The sequence below is a fragment of the Brachypodium distachyon genome, chromosome 1, assembly GCF_000005505.3.
Source record: "Brachypodium distachyon strain Bd21 chromosome 1, Brachypodium_distachyon_v3.0, whole genome shotgun sequence".
Lineage (NCBI taxonomy): Eukaryota > Viridiplantae > Streptophyta > Magnoliopsida > Poales > Poaceae > Brachypodium > Brachypodium distachyon.
In genome coordinates this window covers 39,746,137-39,764,384 of record NC_016131.3, presented here as the reverse complement: position 1 = coordinate 39,764,384, position 18,248 = coordinate 39,746,137, and the positions used below count along the sequence as shown (strand labels likewise).

Here is an 18,248-nt window from a genome sequence, read left to right as displayed (position 1 = left end):
TGCGGTGTAGTTTGTCCGTCCGGCAGAGGGTGTGACCGTGTGTTTGAGCCGGTTAAAATGTGGTGCTCCGTTTGAGAGGGACCGAGTGAGCATTGTTGGCAAAGCAGCGGACAGATAAAGAGATGCGGCTTGCACCTTGTGTGTTGATTTTAAAAATTAGTGTTCTCTCGGCGGCGAGCTCTCCATCATTTCATTTGGCATCCTGTTTGGAGATTTCCGTTGATCAACGAATTAGGCCAAGTCCTGGAACTGGGTGGATAATCCGTTACTCGGTTAGCAATGCCAGCGATGACATTCCTCAGATTTGGCGATAAACACTACTACAAAACGGTCTATATGCAACGGCACATCAGTAACAGGTCCGGCGCGACCGTTACTAATGAACTGAGCGGGCACCGCCCGTCTCCGCCCAACGACACCTCAGTGGCGCGACCGCCACAGATGAACACTCATAGCTCGCGAGTTACATCAGTGGCGGTCGGTTAAGGGGCGACCGCCACTGATGAACCATGCATCAGTAACAGTCGGCCCAGCGCGACCGTTACTGATGTGTCCACAATTATCTGTAACGGTCGCGAAAACCGCGACCGACACTGATGATCGTCGCGTTTTAAATACACTGGGCAGAGCCGCAGCTGGTCGCGCCGCGCGTCGTAACGGACCAGCTGTGGCCCCTTTCTCTTCGGCGACCGCGAGGTGTTGCCCGACCGCGCCATGGACGCCGACGAGCCCCCCAGGTAGCCCCTCCTCCCTCCCCCCCCCCCCCCCCCCACGCCCGCGCCGGCGGTGCTGCCTCCATGGCCGGCAAGCGGCCATGGCCGCCAAGCTCCATTTTTGGAGCTCCGGCGCCGGCGAGTTCCGATCTTCGAGCCCTAAGCTTCCCTCTCCCTCCCGATGTCTCTCTCCCCCGATCTCTCTCGCCGGCCTCCAATTTCTCTCCGAACTTCCCCTATTTCAAATTTTTGAGCTCCGCGGCCGCCGGCCAAAATGCGGCCTCCTCGTCGTCACCCGGAGCTTCCCTCTCGCTTGCGAGCTCTCTCTCCCTCCCGATCTTTCTCGTCGGCCTCCAATTTCTCTCCGAATGTCTCTAATTTCAAATTTTTAGTTAGCTCCGGTTAATTAGCACCTTAATCTCCTTGTCAATGATTAGGCTAACTATTTTTCTTTTTTGTTTTCTTGTGTATTGTGTTGTAGATCGAAGGACCGTTCTTGGATGTACGCCAAGGAAAGAATCAATGCTCGATGGATAACCGAATGGACGGTCTTTTTTGGAGTCGCGAAAGGTGATATGGAACGAAAAGGACTTTTGATGATGCGTTGCCCATGTCGCAAATGTGGAAACACATGCATGATGAAGCCTGAAAATGTTCAGATGCACATGCTGGCATCAGGTTTTGTGAAAGATTATTCTCGCTGGACTTGTCACGGGGAGGATGCGGTTGATGTCGGTAGCGGTAGCGAAGATGATGATGTCCTGCGGTATGATCTGGCGAATGATTCGGAGGAAGAAACAAGGGTCGATGAGGAGGCTAATGTGGAAGGTGAAGGAGCTCCACGTGGCAGGATTGCCGAAATGCTAGATGACCCGTACCTACGGGACCAGCTGGAGGACCCCGAAGATGAGGCAGAGTCTGCTCAGTTCAAAAAATTATTGGAGGACGCAAACACACCCTTATATGATGGAGCTGGCGAAGAAAACAACATGCTCGAAGTGACGCTCGAACTTTTGAGGCTGAAGGCAGCATCATGCTTGTCAGACAAGGGCTTCACAAACTTGTTAAGTTACCTTGTTTCGGTTTTTCCACAGCCAAACAAGTTGCCCAAGAGCACATACGAGGCGAAGAAGATTACATGCCCGCTCGGATTGGATTGCGTGAAACATCATTCATGTCCAAACGACTGCATGGTATACATTGGAGAGTACGAAAACCATGAGAGCTGCCACATATGCGGTGCATCGAGATACAAGAAGAAAAACGCCAGAGCTAGCGAAGACGATGGGGAAGAAGTGATGAAGGGCAGGCCGGCAAAGACTGTCTAGTATCTTACAGCAGGTGGCCGAGTTGAACGTTGGATGCAGAACGTTAAGGACGCGAGGTATCTCGTCCATCACGATCCGGCGCAGGCTGCATTCGATCCTGACGGGCACTACCGTGTGGAGGAACCTGGGGTCCTAAGACATCCTGCCGATGGGACTCAGTGGAGGAACTTCGACACGGCATTTCCGGATTCCGGAGCAGAGCCCAGAAACCTGAGGCTCGGTCTCAGCACTGACGGGATAAATCCTTTCGGAAACATGAACAATAAGCACAACACATGGCCAGTGATCTTATTTGTCTACAACCTTCCTCCATAGTTAATCATGAAAAGAAAGTACATCCACATGTGCATGCTCATACAGGGTCCAAAGCAGCCGGGAGCTGACCTAAATGTGTATCTGCAGCTAGTGAAGGATGAGCTGAAGCAGCTTTGGAACGCTGGCAAAGTGGTTTGGGACGCAGACAGGAGGGAGTACTTCACGATGAGAGCAGCGCTTCTGACCTGCGTGCATGACTACCCCGCGAATGGAAATACTTCATGCCAGGTAACACATGGGTACAAGGCCTGTACAAAGTGCGGGGAAAACACGACATCGGAGAAGTTGCTCGCTCCATCCAAAATTGTTTACATGGGCCACCGAAAGTGGTTGGATGCTAAAGACCCTTGGAAGGATGACAAGGAAAGGTTCAATGGGAAGACGGAGCACGGGACAGCGCCGAAGGAGAAGTCTGGTATGCAAATCCTCAAAATTGTGAACGATCTTGAGGTTGTCCTCGGAAAAATTGTTGCGAAGAAATATAAGGAACCTGAAGGCGTCGTGTGGAAAAGAAGGTCCGTATTCTGGGACCTGGAGTACTGGGCACATTTAGAATGCCGCCACAGCATAGATGTCATGCACGTGGAGAAAAATGTATGCGACGGCGTGCTGGGGTTGCTGATGAACATTCCAGAAAAGACGAAAGATGGACCCAACGCACGGAAGGACCTGGAACTCATGTCTATCAGGAAAGAGTTGTGGGGCAAAGATCAAGTGTCGGCAGCTGACAAGAATGGTTTCGTGACGGTGACCACGCGGTGTCGTCTTGCATGTTACAACCTGTACAAAGACGAGTTGCATAGGATGTGCCAGTGCCTGCAGGGCATTAAAGTCCCATCGAACTACTCGTCGAGCATCAAGCATCTAGTTGACATGAAGAGTCACAAGCTATCTGGCATGAAGTCTCACGACAACCATGTCATACTCACTCAGTTACTTCCAGTCGCAATGAGAGGTATCATGGAGCCGCACGTAAGGGAGACAATCATGAAGCTTTCTGACTTCTTTGGCAGCATCTCGCAAAAGTCAATCACCGTTAGAGGATGCCAGATACTGAAGGATAGTATGATATAGATTCTGTGCGAGTTCGAGATATTCTTCCCTCCATCATTCTTCGATATCATGGTCCATCTAATGATCCACATATGCGATGAGATCCTATCCCTAGGGCCCTCGTTCCTGCATAACATGTATGGCCCTAAACGATACAACGGGGTTCTGAAGCGGTACGTTCGTAACAGATCGCGTCCGGAAGGTAGCATTGTGGAAGGCTTTAGGGCAGAAGAGTGCATCGAGTCCTACACAGATTGGTTGGCCGATCAGAAATCAATAGGTGTTCCCGAATCACGGCACAAGGGCAAGCTCGATGGCGAAGGTGGCCTTGGACATACATACCTTAATGTCTATGGAAGAGGAAGGGAAGCTGACTTTGAAAGAGCACATTTGGTTGTGTTGCAAACTGTCGATTGCTGCCGGCCTTATCAGGAAATGCACATGGAACAACTGCGAAATGAAAATCCTAAAAGAGGAGAAGTCTGGATCCACTAGGAGCACAACAAAGCATTCACAACATGGCTGAAAAATTATTAGTACGGCAGGGAGACGACCAATGTATCAGAAGAGACGGTTGCATGTTTGTCACGGCAACCTGCGTTCCACGTCTCTACTTGACAATCATATGCGATCAACGGCTATAACTTCTACACTGCGTCTCAGGACCGTAAAAGCACATATCAAAATAGTGGTGTAGTCATGACTTCTGAGACCGCGACCGACGACAACAACAAAACCAAAACGTTCTTCGGCGTTATCGAGTAGATCTGGGAATTGGAGTACTCGATCACAAAGATCCCAATGTTCCGTGTAAGATGGACCAAAGGTGACAAAGAAGAAAGTCACAGGTTCACGACGATGGTGCTACCTCCGGAGATCCTTCGTGAACAAGTTGATGTGAGAAAAATCCCGGCAAGAGAGGAAACATGGGTCTTTGCTAAACAATGCAAGCAGGTATTCTACATAGACGACCCAGCAAATAAAGGCCGCGTCGTAGTAAGAAGAGGGAAAGGAAGCATTGTTGGAGTGGACGGAGTTACTTGACAAGAAGACTACGAACGTTTCCATGATCCGACGACCGCCGCAGATGACGAAGAAGCGGAACGCACGATATTAACGAGGAAAAGGAGAGGGAAAAGAAGAAGTGATGGGAGCGACAGCGAGAAAATACCACAAAAACCCTACCTCAGAAGCAGTTCTGCGAGGAGTTAAGTTATGATTTACCGAAGGAAAGAGAAGCACGAGTAGTCACATTGTAAAAATGTACTCGTACTGAATCTTAATGCAAACTTTGTACTAATTGAATTTTTTGAAATTTGTATGCATGTGATGGATTTTTTGAAATTTGTATGCATGAATTGAAAATTGTACTAGAGAAGTGCATGAATTGAAATTTGTACTAGAGAAAAGGACAGGTTTTAATTTTTTTAAAGGTTCCTGTAATTAAAATTGGTACAAAGCTCAACAAGGATGGTCACTCATCAGTAACGGTCGCATGGGTACACGCCCGTTACGGATGAGTATATGCACACATCAGTAACGGGCAGGTAGCAAGGCGACCGTTACTGATGTTATGTTGGGCATTGCTCACTTGAGCACATCAGTGGCGGTCGCGTTGTAACCCGACCGTTACTGATGAGTGAGGAAACATCAGTAATGGTCGCCACCCTTAACCGACCGCCACTGATGATACTTGGGTATATAAAGGAGCACTTAGAAATTTTTTAGGGTTATTCCGCCTGCGCATCCTCAGAACACACCGAGCGACCAGCAGTGGGCAAACCCTAGCTTCGGCGAAGCCCTACCAGATTTTTCTGACCCCACGCTGCCGTCGTCTCCCTCCTCCGGCCCGACGCACCGACCCTGACCCCGACGCCGCCGTCGTCTCCCTCCTCCGGCCCGACGCACCGACCCTGACCCCGACGCCGCTGTCGTCTCCCTCCTCTGGCCCGACGCCCTGACCCCGACCCCGACGCCCGTCGTCTCCCTCCTCTGACGCCCTCCCCATTCCCGAGCCCGCGCGCGCGTCGTTGGCCTCCTCTGCCCCGAGCGCTGCCACCGCGCCTCGTCGTCCTCACCCCGAGCGCCGCCACCGCGCTCGGAGCCCGCTGCCACCGCGCCGCCGTCTCCCTCCCCACAGGTGCGTGCCTCCTCTGCCTCCTTAGGGTTAGGGTTAGGGTTAGATTTCAATTTTTATTTCGATTTCACCCCTGCTGTTTTATTAGGGTTAGGATTTATTATGTACATGCTAGAATTTGATATTTGTATACATGCTAGAATTTGATATTTGTATACATGCTGGAATTTGTTTAATTAGGTTTTGATTTTAGGTGTTCTATATGCTATATATACATGCTGTTTATATTTGTATTCAACAGCCAACGCACTGGAATTTTATTATCTTAACTGTTTATTCAAAGATGGGTTGTTTGAAAGCTATTCCATGTATATGGGTTATTATAATTAATTCTTTTATGATATTACTATATTGATTTGATGGTAGATACATGCTGTTTATATGCTATATACATGTTGTTTCGATTTTTTATGTGAATTGTGGGCCCGACCATCGTGTCGGGTCATTGGAGAAGGGGTCGCCCATCGTGCCGAGGGGGTACATATGCGAGTGGGTTTTTTATGCAGGTTTCGAGCTCCTAGTAGAGAAAATTTGCTAGTTTTTTAGCATAGGTCATGCCGAAATTTTCGGCCAATATATATTTGATGATCTTGATGGCACATAGGTACGAAATGGGCAAGAGTAACCAGAAACCAGTTTTTGATCGGGAGGAGGTAGATCGTGTCGATGAAGAGTCTTCATTGGGAGAGCAAATTGCCAGCTCTGGCTCAGCTAGCTCTCGTTCAGAAGAGCGCAACAACGAGTGACGGGTGGAAGAGAGTAACCCGCAGCCTTCTAAAACTCCCGCTAAGAAGTAAAGGAAGAAGACGCCGAGGGGGAGCCACAACTTGAAAGAGTTCTATTACGTGGTCACCTGGCACTCTGAGATAGGCCGCCCGGAGTTGCCTGAGAAGGCACAGAAGACCTTCGCAACGACCTGTGGAGCCGTTGTCAGGGCTAGCATTATCCGTGCGATTAGTCTTGAGAAGGTTTCCTGGTGTCAGGGCTAGGCTCATTAGTGGAGTTGGGTTCGGTTGTATCCCGGGTGCATTCGAGTGGAGAGATAGTGGGTAATCTCTCCTTGTAAATTCAGCACGTAATGGGCTTGCAGCTGCTCCGCAGCTTTCTTCCTTTAATTGATGATACACCTGGATGTATTTTAGAAAAAAAAAAGATTTGGCAAAAACTGCATTTCGTGTACCGGACGGGAGGGGCGCGTGGCGACGATGGCGTACATCAGGACTGTGCTGGTCCCCTACTCTTGAATGGTCTTCGTGCACCTCGCCATAATGGACGTGCGTATATGTCACAGGCTTGTGATGTGCCAACTTGGAACGTTCTCAAGTGTCAGTGCTGGTAGATGCTTCAGTTTTACGGTCTCTGTACTGTACATTTATCCTTTTTATCGTACTATATACACGTGCCTTTCGTCCAAATAATCTTGATCAGAACTTCATCTCGGAATGAGTAAGGCTATGTCTTCGCCGTCTTCTTCCTTGAGATAGTGCACTGTTTTTTCAGATCAGTGTCGTCGGTGTCTTTTGTCCTTGTTGGAGATATGCCCTAGAGGCAATCATGTGATGATGTTATTTCCTATGTATTCATGAGTTATTTGTCTTTGAACATTATCACTGATATGTATCAATAAATACGTGATTTGTTTGTGAAATTATGTATTCTATGATGTTGTTCTAATGGTCCCTGGTCATTGAGGTTATGCGGACACATAACCTAGACTAGCAATGTGAATCAGTGTGATGACTATGTTTCACAAGTCATAGGGCAAGGTGTTGCCGATTGATAGCATGGACTCGACAATGAGATTGTTGAGTCGGACAGACCCGCACTGAGACACAACGAGATGATTGTCATTTGTTAGTCTCAAGTACGATGTATATGCCAGTCCTAGACCTGAGGTCATCGTATGAGCTTGGGATGTGAATCGGCCTACTTAGGGGTTGCCAAACGCTACTCCGTAACTGGGTGGTTATAAAGGTAGCTTTCGGGTTTGCTGAGAAGCATGCTGCTAGTCATGGTTGATCAAGATGGGATTTGCCCCTCCTGTTCGGAGAGATATCTCTGGGCCCTCTCGAGTGATCAGATTCGGAAAGCATGGCCATGCGACTTGGGTTAAGTGTTAACCCGTTCGGGAATCTGTATCACAGGAACGAGAAGAGACTCGAGCTATCCACAAGGATGACACGCACTCGCCTTGAGCTCGACACACATATCGCGAGGCAAAAGGAATGCATATGACACATTGTATGGTTCGTCAATATACCTTGTGGTTACTCGGGAGTTGGCACGTGCTGCTAGGCGCCGCTACCAACTATTGACTTGAGTCGGTGCCAGTGGACGAGCAAGGTGTTACTCGGGCCCGCAGTCCGAGCTCGTAGTCGTGGCCGACTGACCGCGAACCTGAAGGGTCACACGCTTAAGGGGTGGGAACCGAGTTGGATCGGATCCAACTCGTATCGGGCTTGGACTCCTAATGGGCCTCAATTGTTGAGCCCACTAGGGACGTCTATATAAGTGGAGGAGACCAACCCGTCTAGGGTTAACCCCAGTTCAGACGTGAGTTAGACTCGGCCGTCGCACCTCCACGCCCAAAGCCTTGCGATCGGATCTAGCAGTCCGCCGCACGGAGTTCCTCCCTGTACGTGTGGATACCTCGGAGGCGCTGCACCTGCGGCGCTTGGACGAACTGTTCGTGGGATCGGCGAGGAGGAGCAGGCTGTTCGACTACTCGGCATCGACGCGCTACATCGACTCTACTTCCGCTACGGGTCTGCGCGTCTAGTGGTAATCTCGTGATCCATTATCTACAGCATTGATCCGGGCGGAAGCGGTAGAAAATTTTATTTTGTGCTAGCGTAGCATACCGCGTTCCCCAACAGTCCTGACCGGCGACTTCTCAGCTGCTACGTCAACAACATTTTTTTTCCTTCGAGTGGTTTAGAAGTCCAGAGACAGCATCGACCTTCGCTCACGGTGTTCCACCGACGAGTGTGAAAGGAAGACGACGGTTTTTGCGCATAAGAATTTGCGTGTAATTTTATCTTACCAAAGGTTGTTCATATAAGAGTTGGTTGATTTTATATATAACATTGGTTTCTCTCAAAAAACAACAACAACAGGAGCTCAAAAGAACGAAGTGACTGCCTGAGTGAATCGCAGAAGGTCTCGAGTATAGTGACAGGAATTGACTGCAAATTTCCGGTAACTAAAAGTTAGCAAAACCGGAGAAATAAACACATTGCCGTATAATCGAGGGGCAGGGGCCCAGCCCAAATACAGAATACAGGAAGAGAACTTTTCTTTTTTTTGCGAGGAAGGAATAGAACTTCTGTGGCCTACTCAATCAATTCCCTAAAGCCAGGCCCAGCATAGCACCCTTAGCTGGTACAGCCCAGGCCCATTCCGCGGCCGGCGTCATACCCGCGACGCAAACACCGGACGCAGTGAGGCAGGCGAACGCGGATCACGATTCACGAGCGCTCGACGACGGCGAGCTCAGAACAAGCATGTGGGCCCCACCACAAGGTACACGGCACTGGACGCTGCAGCCAGCCCGCGTGTCCAGTTGCGGTCCTTTTGGCAAAACAACGATCAATTCGCCGTCATTAAGGCCGTGCGTTAGATGGTGATGATCGGTGACGCCCCGAATTGATGACGAGTTGATGCGGCAGCCGTGCATTTACTGGTCCACTGATCAGCATCAGTACGGCCGCCACTGCACTTGGTCTCGACTTCGCCCGCCGGTGGTTACTTGCCGCCTTCGTACGCGTCTCGTCACTCACTCCCGGTATTCCTTTCCACGGACACCACAGTTCGATCTTTACTGCGCCCAAATTCCTATGAAAATCGTTTGAAGCCCTAAAAGAATTCATTCCTCTGGTTTGGATCTTTTCAAAACCATATCTATCCACGAATAATTCGATGCAGAGGCTGGAAGGTAATCATCCTTCTCGAAAACAATCCATGGCTTTTCATGTTGGTCTGAATGTGACCATGATCCAGGCTCAGTACGTTAAGTGTTGATCTGAATGTGATAAGCTTTTTACCCTTATCGACAGCTCGACAACTACTAGTAGTTACAACAAGCCAGGGCACCATTCAACAGTCGTTAGAATAAAGGGCCAAAGTGGCACAGGAAGTCGTAAAGTCTTACCTTTTCTGGTCATAGTTCCTTTCGGAAGCAGCACAGGTGAATAGTGACGCGGCATGACGGGGGTGAAAGAAATGGGGGAAATCTCCTTCGCTGTTCGTTGCCAATTCAGTCAACTGCGGAGACAAAACAGATCAGCGTATCTCCTGTCCACATTGTAACACCTTAATTATCAGTCACACTCCCTTTTGTGAAACTTGTGTAACAGTGTAACCAAAAGTCCTGCGTCACCGGTACAATCCAATTCCCATACCGTGTCAGGAAAAGCCGGAAAGTGTTCTATCAGCATTTTTGGTCTGTTGTTAAATTTTCTCTTAAGAGGCTTTTTGATGATGTAGTTGCTGGTGTGTTGGATGTATCTAGGTTAAATTTTGGAGTTATCACATTGGTGCCGAAAACACCTAATGCTGATGTAATTCAGAAATTTAGACCTACTTGTCTGTTGAATGTTAGTTTGAAAATTCTAACCAAGGCTGGTAGCATTCGATTGGTTGATCTTGCTAATTTGTTGATTGATGAGACACGAACTGCTTTTATTCGGGGGAGATTCATTTTGGATGGTGTGGTTGTCCTTCATGAAATTTTAAATGAATTACACAGATCTGGTGGTGCTGGGGTTGTGTTTAAAGTAGATTTTGAGAAAGCGTATGATAAAGTAAACTGGCTTTTTTTGAAAGAAGTTATGAAACAGAAAGATTTTTTGACAGTTTGAATTAAGTACATTATGGGGTTTGTCTGTGGAGGGAAAGTAGTTGTTAAAGTGAATGAGAAGATTGGTCCTTTTTTTAGAACCTACCAGGGAGTGAGACAGGAAGACCCCCTCTCTCCTCTGCTTTTTAATTTTGCTGTGGATGGTTTAGCTGCTTTAGTCAAGAAAGCCCAATTGGTTGGTTTAGTTAAAGGCCTTGCTAGTCATTTGATCTCAGGAGGATGTGCCATTCTGCAATATGCAGATGACACAATTTTTCTGTAAAATCTGAATTTTATTCTTTGTTTGTTTGAGTTGCTATCTGGTCTGAAAAGTAATTTTCATAAGAGTGATTTGTATTGTTTAGGTGGAGCCTGTGAAAGAAGTAGTTTGTTTGAAAGCATCTTTACTTGTAAATTAGGGACGTTTCCCTTTCGATATTTGAGAATTCCTCTTCATTTTAAAAGATTGGCGAATAAAGATTGGAAAGCTGTAGAGGATAAGGTAGAAGGTAAGTTAGCTTGTTGATAAGGGAAGTTGTTGTCCAGAGGTGGTAATCTTGTGTTGCTTAATTCCTGTCTGAGCTCAGTACCAAACTTTATGATGTCCTTTTTGGAAGTTCCAAAAGGTGTCATTAAGAAATTGGACTTTTTTAGGAAACGAATGTTATGGCAAGAGGGAGACAATCATAGGAAAATTCATTTAGTTAATTGGCCTGCTGTGTGTCAACCTAAAGATCAAGGAGATTTGGGTGTGACAGATTTGGCTGTGATGATTTTTGTCTTCTCTGTAAGTGGGTGTAGAAGTTTGAATCTTCTTCTGGTTTGTGGCAGAAATTTCTGCGTAGGAAGTACTGTAAGGGAGTGCCTCTTTCTCAGGTTAGGCTGAGACAGGGGGATTCTCATTTTTGGGCTGGAATTCTGCGTGTCAGGGATGTGTTCCTTAGCTTTTGGAGACAAATTGTGGGGAATGGAAACGAACTCTCTTTTGGAAGGATGATTGGTGGGGAGGGAGACCAGTTGCTGTGCAGTTTCCTAGATTATTTCTTTTAGCTTTTGATAAGACGATAACTGTTCATACAGTTTTCACAGAAGGATGGGGTGTGATTCGTTTCCGTAGTGTTCTGGTTGGGGAGTCTTTTCAACAATGGGAGAAGTTAAAAAGGCTTTGTAGTTTAGTTTCTTTGTCTGACAGAAAAGACAAACTTTTTTGGAAACTGGATGCTAGAGGACGCTTCTCAGTTGGGTCTTTGTATAGAACACTAAAGCAGTCTCCAGTACCCTATCCTTTTAAGTTTATGTGGAAAGTTAAATTACCTCTAAAGATTAAGGTCTTTTTGTGGTTAGTCAGTATGAAAAGTATTTTGACCAGGGAGGTTCTGAAATCCAGAGGTTGGAAGGAAGATGATCACTGCCCCTTCTGTTTTAGAGTTGAGAGTATTGATCATCTCTTCTTCAGTTGCTCTTTAGTGAGGTTTGTTTGGAGGGTGGTAGCTTGTGGTTTTAATATAAGTAAATGCCCTGAATCTATTCAGGAAATGTTTGATGAATGGATCTGGAGTTTTCATGGTAAAGTTAGCAAGCTTGCTCTGGTGGGAGTTGCTGCAATCCTTTGGATCATTTGGAAAACTCGAAACAATGCTTGTTTTCGTAATGTTTGGCCATCTGATCCATCTTCTGTTATCTATAATATTTGCTCGATTGTTGATGATTGGGCTATTTTACAGAAGGGTTCCCGGCAGGACTTGCTTCGCAGCTGTTCACGGCGGCTGTGGAGAGTCTTGCCTGAAGCCTTCAATCGATCACAAGGATGGGCGCCGGTTACACTCTGGCTGACTTCTGATGCTAGATGAAAGTTTGCTGAAAGCTATGCTGGAACGTCTGCTTTTGTGCGTGGACTGTTAGTACTCAGTGGTGGAGTTGTAGTTGTAGAGAGATTATGGTTAGTGCCGTGATCTCAACTTGTAGAGTGCAAAAGGCTGGGATTAGCTCGCTGCTTTTGTATTTACTTGTATGCTTTGTTTTGTAGACTATTTAAGTTGTATTAACAGAATATGGTTTTTTTTAATGAAACCGGAGGGGTCGCCCTCTGTTTATTAAAAAAAAAGGAAAAGCCGGAAAAACCAATGTTATCTGGCCTTTTGCCAGCAGAACGAATGGAACACAGAAAATCGATTTACAGAATTGGTAGTGCAGATCTCCACTAAGCTTGTACACTGGCACGGCCGGTGTACACGCACTTTCAGTTTCACCAGTACAAAATTGCATTTTTTTTTTTAACAATTTCAGCTAGTATGTGCAGAAGAAGAAAACATCTGGCAGCGGCTGAAACCTCATCGCGGCTCAACGACGGTGATGGAGACGTCATTGATGGACTGCGGCGACATAGTCGATTCCGTCTTGGTGGTGAAGAGAGGCAATGCTGCGGCGAAGGTCCTTAGCCGCGTGAAGGACGGTGGCTTAGCGGGCGTGGGAAGGTTCATGTGGTCGCTGATGAGCATGAGCAGGACGTTGGACATGGTCGGCCGGAGGTCCGGGTCGTCCTGCACGCAGAGGAGGCCCACGTGGAAGCACCTCCATGCCTCCTCAGTCGAGTAGGATCGCCCCAGCGCCGCGTCCATGAATTCCGTGGCCTCGTCTTCAGTCCACAGCCTCCATGCCTGCCATGCAAGAACGTGAAATTGAACTTTCAGTCCAAGCTTGAAAATTGCTTATAAATATGGTCGTGAAAGTGAAACAGAGTTTTGAGAGATTGTAATGTGCGTAGTACATCTTGGATGAGGGTCTGCTGGTGCTCCTCAAGGTACAAGGCGCCGTTCCGCTTCCCACCAAGGATCTCTAGCAGAAGGACGCCGAAGCTGAACACGTCCGACTTCACTGAGAAGACGCCCTCCATCACAAACTCCGGCGCCATGTACCCACTGCAGTTTAATTGGGTAGTCCCAAATTCAGGTGAGTATTCAATTTCATGGCCAAAATTCCCTAGAGTCCTAGTAGAGTAGATTGCGGTTGCTTACTAGGTTCCGACGACACGGCCCGTGTTGACCTCATTGCACTCGTCCTCGAAGATTTTAGCCATGCCGAAGTCGGAAATCTTTGGGTTCATCTTGTTGTCGAGGAGCACATTGCTAGCCTTGAGGTCCCTGTGGACCACCTTGAGCAACGAGTCCTCGTGGAGGTAGAGCAGCCCACGGGCAATGCCGAGGACGATGTTGTGCCGGGTTTTCCAGTCCAGCTGCGCGCTCTTGCTGGCGTCTAACAGACACAACACGGACGTTCAACAAACACATCAATTAATTAATTGAGCGTACTCTCTCTTGAAACGCAGATCAACTGGAAATCAAATCACTTGCTAATTAATCAATTAAAGATCTCACTATCCAGCCCGAAAATTTGGTGTTAGCATGTGACGTGCAGGTCGCAGTGCGCATCAAATAATTATAATGTATATGTAGTACTACACTGAGTAGCTACTTACGGGTTACAATCAGGGCAGTCGATTGATAATTAATGTAATAGAGTGCTGGATTAATTGCACGGTGGATGATGTATCAGTACTGTCCTGGCTACTGGCCATGGCCCCCCCATTAACCAAACTCGGGAATTAATGGCGCGACGCCGTAGGTTTCAACCACCACGCGTTGCTGTGCGAACCACTCCAGTAGCGATGAGACAGGAAGAAGCGAGAGAGAGAAAGAGAAGGCACGCACCGAAGAGGAAGGCGTCGAGGCTGCGGTTGGGGAGGTACTCGTAGACGAGCAGCTTCTCGTCGCGCTCGGCGCACCATCCCAGCAGGCGCACCAGGTTGCGGTGCTGCAGCTTGGCGATGAGCTCCACCTCGTTCCGGAACTCCGCCGCGCCCTGCCGCGACCGCGCCGACAGACGCTTCACCGCGATCTCCGAGCCACCACTCAGCACGCCCTGCCATCCATTGAGCACACAAATGCTAAATGACAACAGAACAGAGGTCGACCCATGGATTTAAACAAATGCCGTTACTAATTAACTATACTACTCCGGCCGGGGACTGGTTCAAAGAGAAAAGAGCAGGATTAATCAACTGTTATGTGGAGTATTACTTACTCTGTAGACCGGGCCGAAGCCGCCCTCGCCGAGCTTGTTGGCCTTGGCGAAGTTGTTGGTGGCGGCGTGGATGGAGGCCAGGTCCACCAGCGGCAGGTCCGAGCTCGACCTCGGTCTCAGGCTCTGGAGCAGCGATCTCCGCACGGCTGAATGAAGCCACCACCAAAGATTTTGCATTCCCCCAAAATCAGCACACAAGCTAACTGAATTGCTACTTTCAATTCAAACCCCTCTAGCTAGGCCCCTAACCAAGTTTGATCTCCCTGATGTACATGTACGTACCGTTGCGCTTCCGCCAGCGCCAGCAGTAGATGCAGTAGAAGAGCGTGCAGACGATGACCACCACCAGCACGGACACCATTATCTTCATCGCGTCCTGGCTCGAGCCGTGCCCCGCGCCTGCCTCGCCGCCTGCTGCTGCTGCTGCCGGCGCCGGGGATGACGACGTCGTGCCCATCAGCCGGCGCTGGCCGGCAACGCGGCGCGGCATATGCGCTGCTCCGGGGGGAACGGCTTTGCGCTTCGTGTGTACGGATACGGAGTGCTGTGCTCCTGTGATGGTTGATTGATGTTGGGGGAAACAAAATAACGAGGAGAAAGACGTGAGAATGCGGGAGGCCGGGGTGGGAGTGAGCGAGACGATGGTGGCTGCTCCGCTGAGCCTCAGAGGAAGTAGTTGCCAAATGTCCACCAACCGGATCTCTGTTTTTCAGCACAGGCCCAGGCAAGTCAGTCGGCCACTCGGCGGACGCGTTTGACCCAGCAACAGCTGAGTTCTTATCCTCCGCGTGCGTCACAGACCAAGTGGTTGAAGGTAAAATTTTAATTATTGTCATTTCTTTCTCTCTTCCTGGGCAAGGTAAAGTGCAAGGTTCAGTGATGAGCGTGAGTACAAATTCATGCACACCGGCTTTACCATGTTGGTGTGGTAGAATGAATCTTACGGGACAGAGTAGTCTATCCACCTGTCTCGATCAAGCTACCAGTAAGCTTTCGTAAAGCCGGTTAGGTCTTAGTGGGATGTTGAAAGGCAAGTCTCCAGACATTTACTACAACATCATGTCTTATTATCAACTATTTTCTGCTAGATTATTATAACAGAACTGCTAATGCCTAGCGCCCGAGAATTAAACATTCCCAGTCAATCTCGAGAGCCATCCGATCTGCATGGTGTGGTAGATGAGTATATTTTCAACGATCCTTCTGCACGGCAGCCCAAGGAGAAAGGAGTATAGGACAACGGGTGGCAGATGAGTCGTGAGGGTGTTTGTAGTGTTTTTTTTTCGATGAGCAAGAAGATGTATTAATTAACCTCTGATACATAAAAAATGTCGTCAAATTTATATTAACTGGACGACATTTTTAACGGACTGAGAGGAGTAGTAGAAATACAATCGGGGGCTAGAAGCTCCGTTATACGTGACGATGTTGGTGTCAAAAGAAAGGAATACTCGGCCTTTTCAGATTGGCTCAAGGACTTTAGATAGTTTTTGCTCCTGTTAATAGCAATTTCATTTCATTTTCTCTTTTTGTACAGCTACTATTTTATTAATATATGCATGTAGGCCTACAGTCTTTTTCTCTCAGAAACAAACGATGTTGTTGTGCTTATTGTGCAGCTAGTTATTTCTCCGTGTCATGCTTTTTTATTTTCTCGCATGCTTCCTTTTATTTATTATTCTTTGGTGTTTTAGTTTTTGTGGGCTTAAAATAATCGAAATCATTTCGTTACTCGATGGCTCATGTTGATCGGCCTTTGGGCGACCTGACGAAAATGTGACTTCGACAATGTTCATATTAATGGACTTGTATCAAGGAAAGATTTTGAGTGTGTGTTGGCGAACTCGTCGGCTAACAAGGACACATGGGACACGATTTACCTAGGTTCAGGACCCTCGATGAGGTATACCCCTACGTCCTGCTTGTCGGATCGGTATTGATGAGTCGATTACAATGGGGTGCCGCAGAGTTTAGATGCACAGAGTCGACGAGTGCGTCTAGGCGACTTGTATCTAAGTTGAGGGGTGTCTCCTTGGCTCCCCCTCCTGGTCCTTTATATATGCAGGAACCCAGGTCTAAGGTAGAGTCCAAATCGGTTACAATGAGGAGATATACTCTAATTAATCTTTCTTATCTTGAGCCGCAAGATTTCGCATGTAGACCCCTGGAGTCGTAGTAGGCTTCCTTGTGGGTTCCCAGCTGGGCTGCAACGGGTATACTTGAGTCGAGTACGTGGTTAGTCATAACCACGTCAGTAGCCCCCAAGTGCCTCGTTGAGTCGAAGAGTCGAGTAGGGACTTTCCCCGTAAAGAGTGAGCTCATTTTGCTGTTGAGCCAGTTGCATAATGCCGCAAACTTGGTATTTCATCGAGATGGACTTCAAATGAGAAGCGTTTCGACTCCGAGAATGTCCGAGCCGAAGTTCTGATGTTCAACTATTAAGTAACAGTTTCATCATATGATTTTGATAGCAGGTCAAATCAATATGCAATGAGAAGGAGTCATAGGGATATATGCTTAATGTGCCTAGATACTCGAGAAGTCGAGTCCAGTTAATCGCTCTAGGGAGAATACAACACTAGCCTTCCTCAGCATTCGAGTCCTCGGGCTCGAACCTGGCAACTGGCGAATTTCGACTTAGCCTGCTGGGGTCTTGTAGAGTCGAATTCCAGTTTTTAAATACTCGACTTGTTCGTCAAGATTGTTTGGACTGGAAATACGCAGTTGGTACGCTTTCAGGCCCTATAGGAAGCCTACAGGTCTTATCTTCATGTAATGAACATTGTTGTAGGAAGCGACCCTTAAGTGAGAATTATTACTGGAGGGATGCAGTCGATGCATATCCAGGCCTAATTTTTAGGACTTACCTCCATACAATGAGTATGGATTCGATTGGAATAACGTAGCTGGTACGATTTCAAGCCCGATAAAGAACCTTCGGGTCTTATCTTCATGCAATGAGCATGGGTTTGCTGAAATAACGCAACTGGTACGATTTCAGGCTCGATGGAATGATCCATGAGGCTTATCTCCATGCAATGAGCATGAGTTTACTAGAGCAGCACAGCTGGTGTGACTCCAGGCTCTTTGGACGAAATCCAAGAGGTTTACTGTTATGCGAATGACCATAAACAACTGAGGTGACACAGCTGGTGCGACTCAATTGAGTCGATTATATGAAATCGACTGGTTTGTGTCAGGGTCATTACCCTGTTTTTACTGTTGTGAGTAAAGAACAGACAATAGCTGACTGTATGAAGTCTTTAGCCAGTATAAAGCAATATTTGGATAGTTAGCGACTCAAATGAGAGTCCTAGTATTCATAGTCGAGACTCAAGACGAGTTTCAACATTTATGATAAACTCCGCCATCCTGTATGAAAGATAATTTTCGAGTCATGAGATTTGAGTCAGACTTCGTCATTGATGACGTACCTGTTGGAGATGAAGAGCCGTTTGGTCAGCCGATGTGACTGGGTACACAGACTAGCCTGACAGCTAGGCGCACTGTAAGCGTGCATCAGTGGAGAAACGATCACACTTCGCATAGTCAACGAGACACAATGATGATCTCATTGATTCTCGCGCCCATGCAGTAAGCAGTTATTTTCATCCTTGCCGTTTCATACTCCGGCTGATGCGGAATACGTGGCCATGAACGAGATCGTGCGTCCCGGATTTTTTGCCAAGGTAAGGATAACAACGGAGGTAGGGTAAATTAGTTTAATCCTTCTTCCTCCCCGCACCCAGAGCTCAAGCGCTCAAGGTTTTGGCTTCCATAGCCAA

At 47.7% G+C, this 18,248-nt stretch overlaps 1 protein-coding gene across 1 annotated transcript; it reads right to left on the bottom strand.

Annotated features, from left to right (window-relative positions):
* Positions 1-12,492: 12,492 nt before the first annotated feature.
* LOC104581337 (putative receptor-like protein kinase At4g00960) lies at positions 12,493-15,189 on the bottom strand. Its single transcript, XM_010229415.3, has 6 exons — positions 14,746-15,189; positions 14,464-14,609; positions 14,091-14,301; positions 13,398-13,635; positions 13,151-13,301; positions 12,493-13,040 (listed from the first exon to the last, which is right to left on the bottom strand). The coding sequence occupies exons 1-6, from the start codon at positions 14,951-14,953 to the stop codon at positions 12,714-12,716; spliced, it is 1,281 nt and encodes a 426-aa protein (XP_010227717.1). The 5' UTR covers positions 14,954-15,189; the 3' UTR covers positions 12,493-12,713.
* Between the last annotated feature and the right edge of the window lie 3,059 nt (positions 15,190-18,248).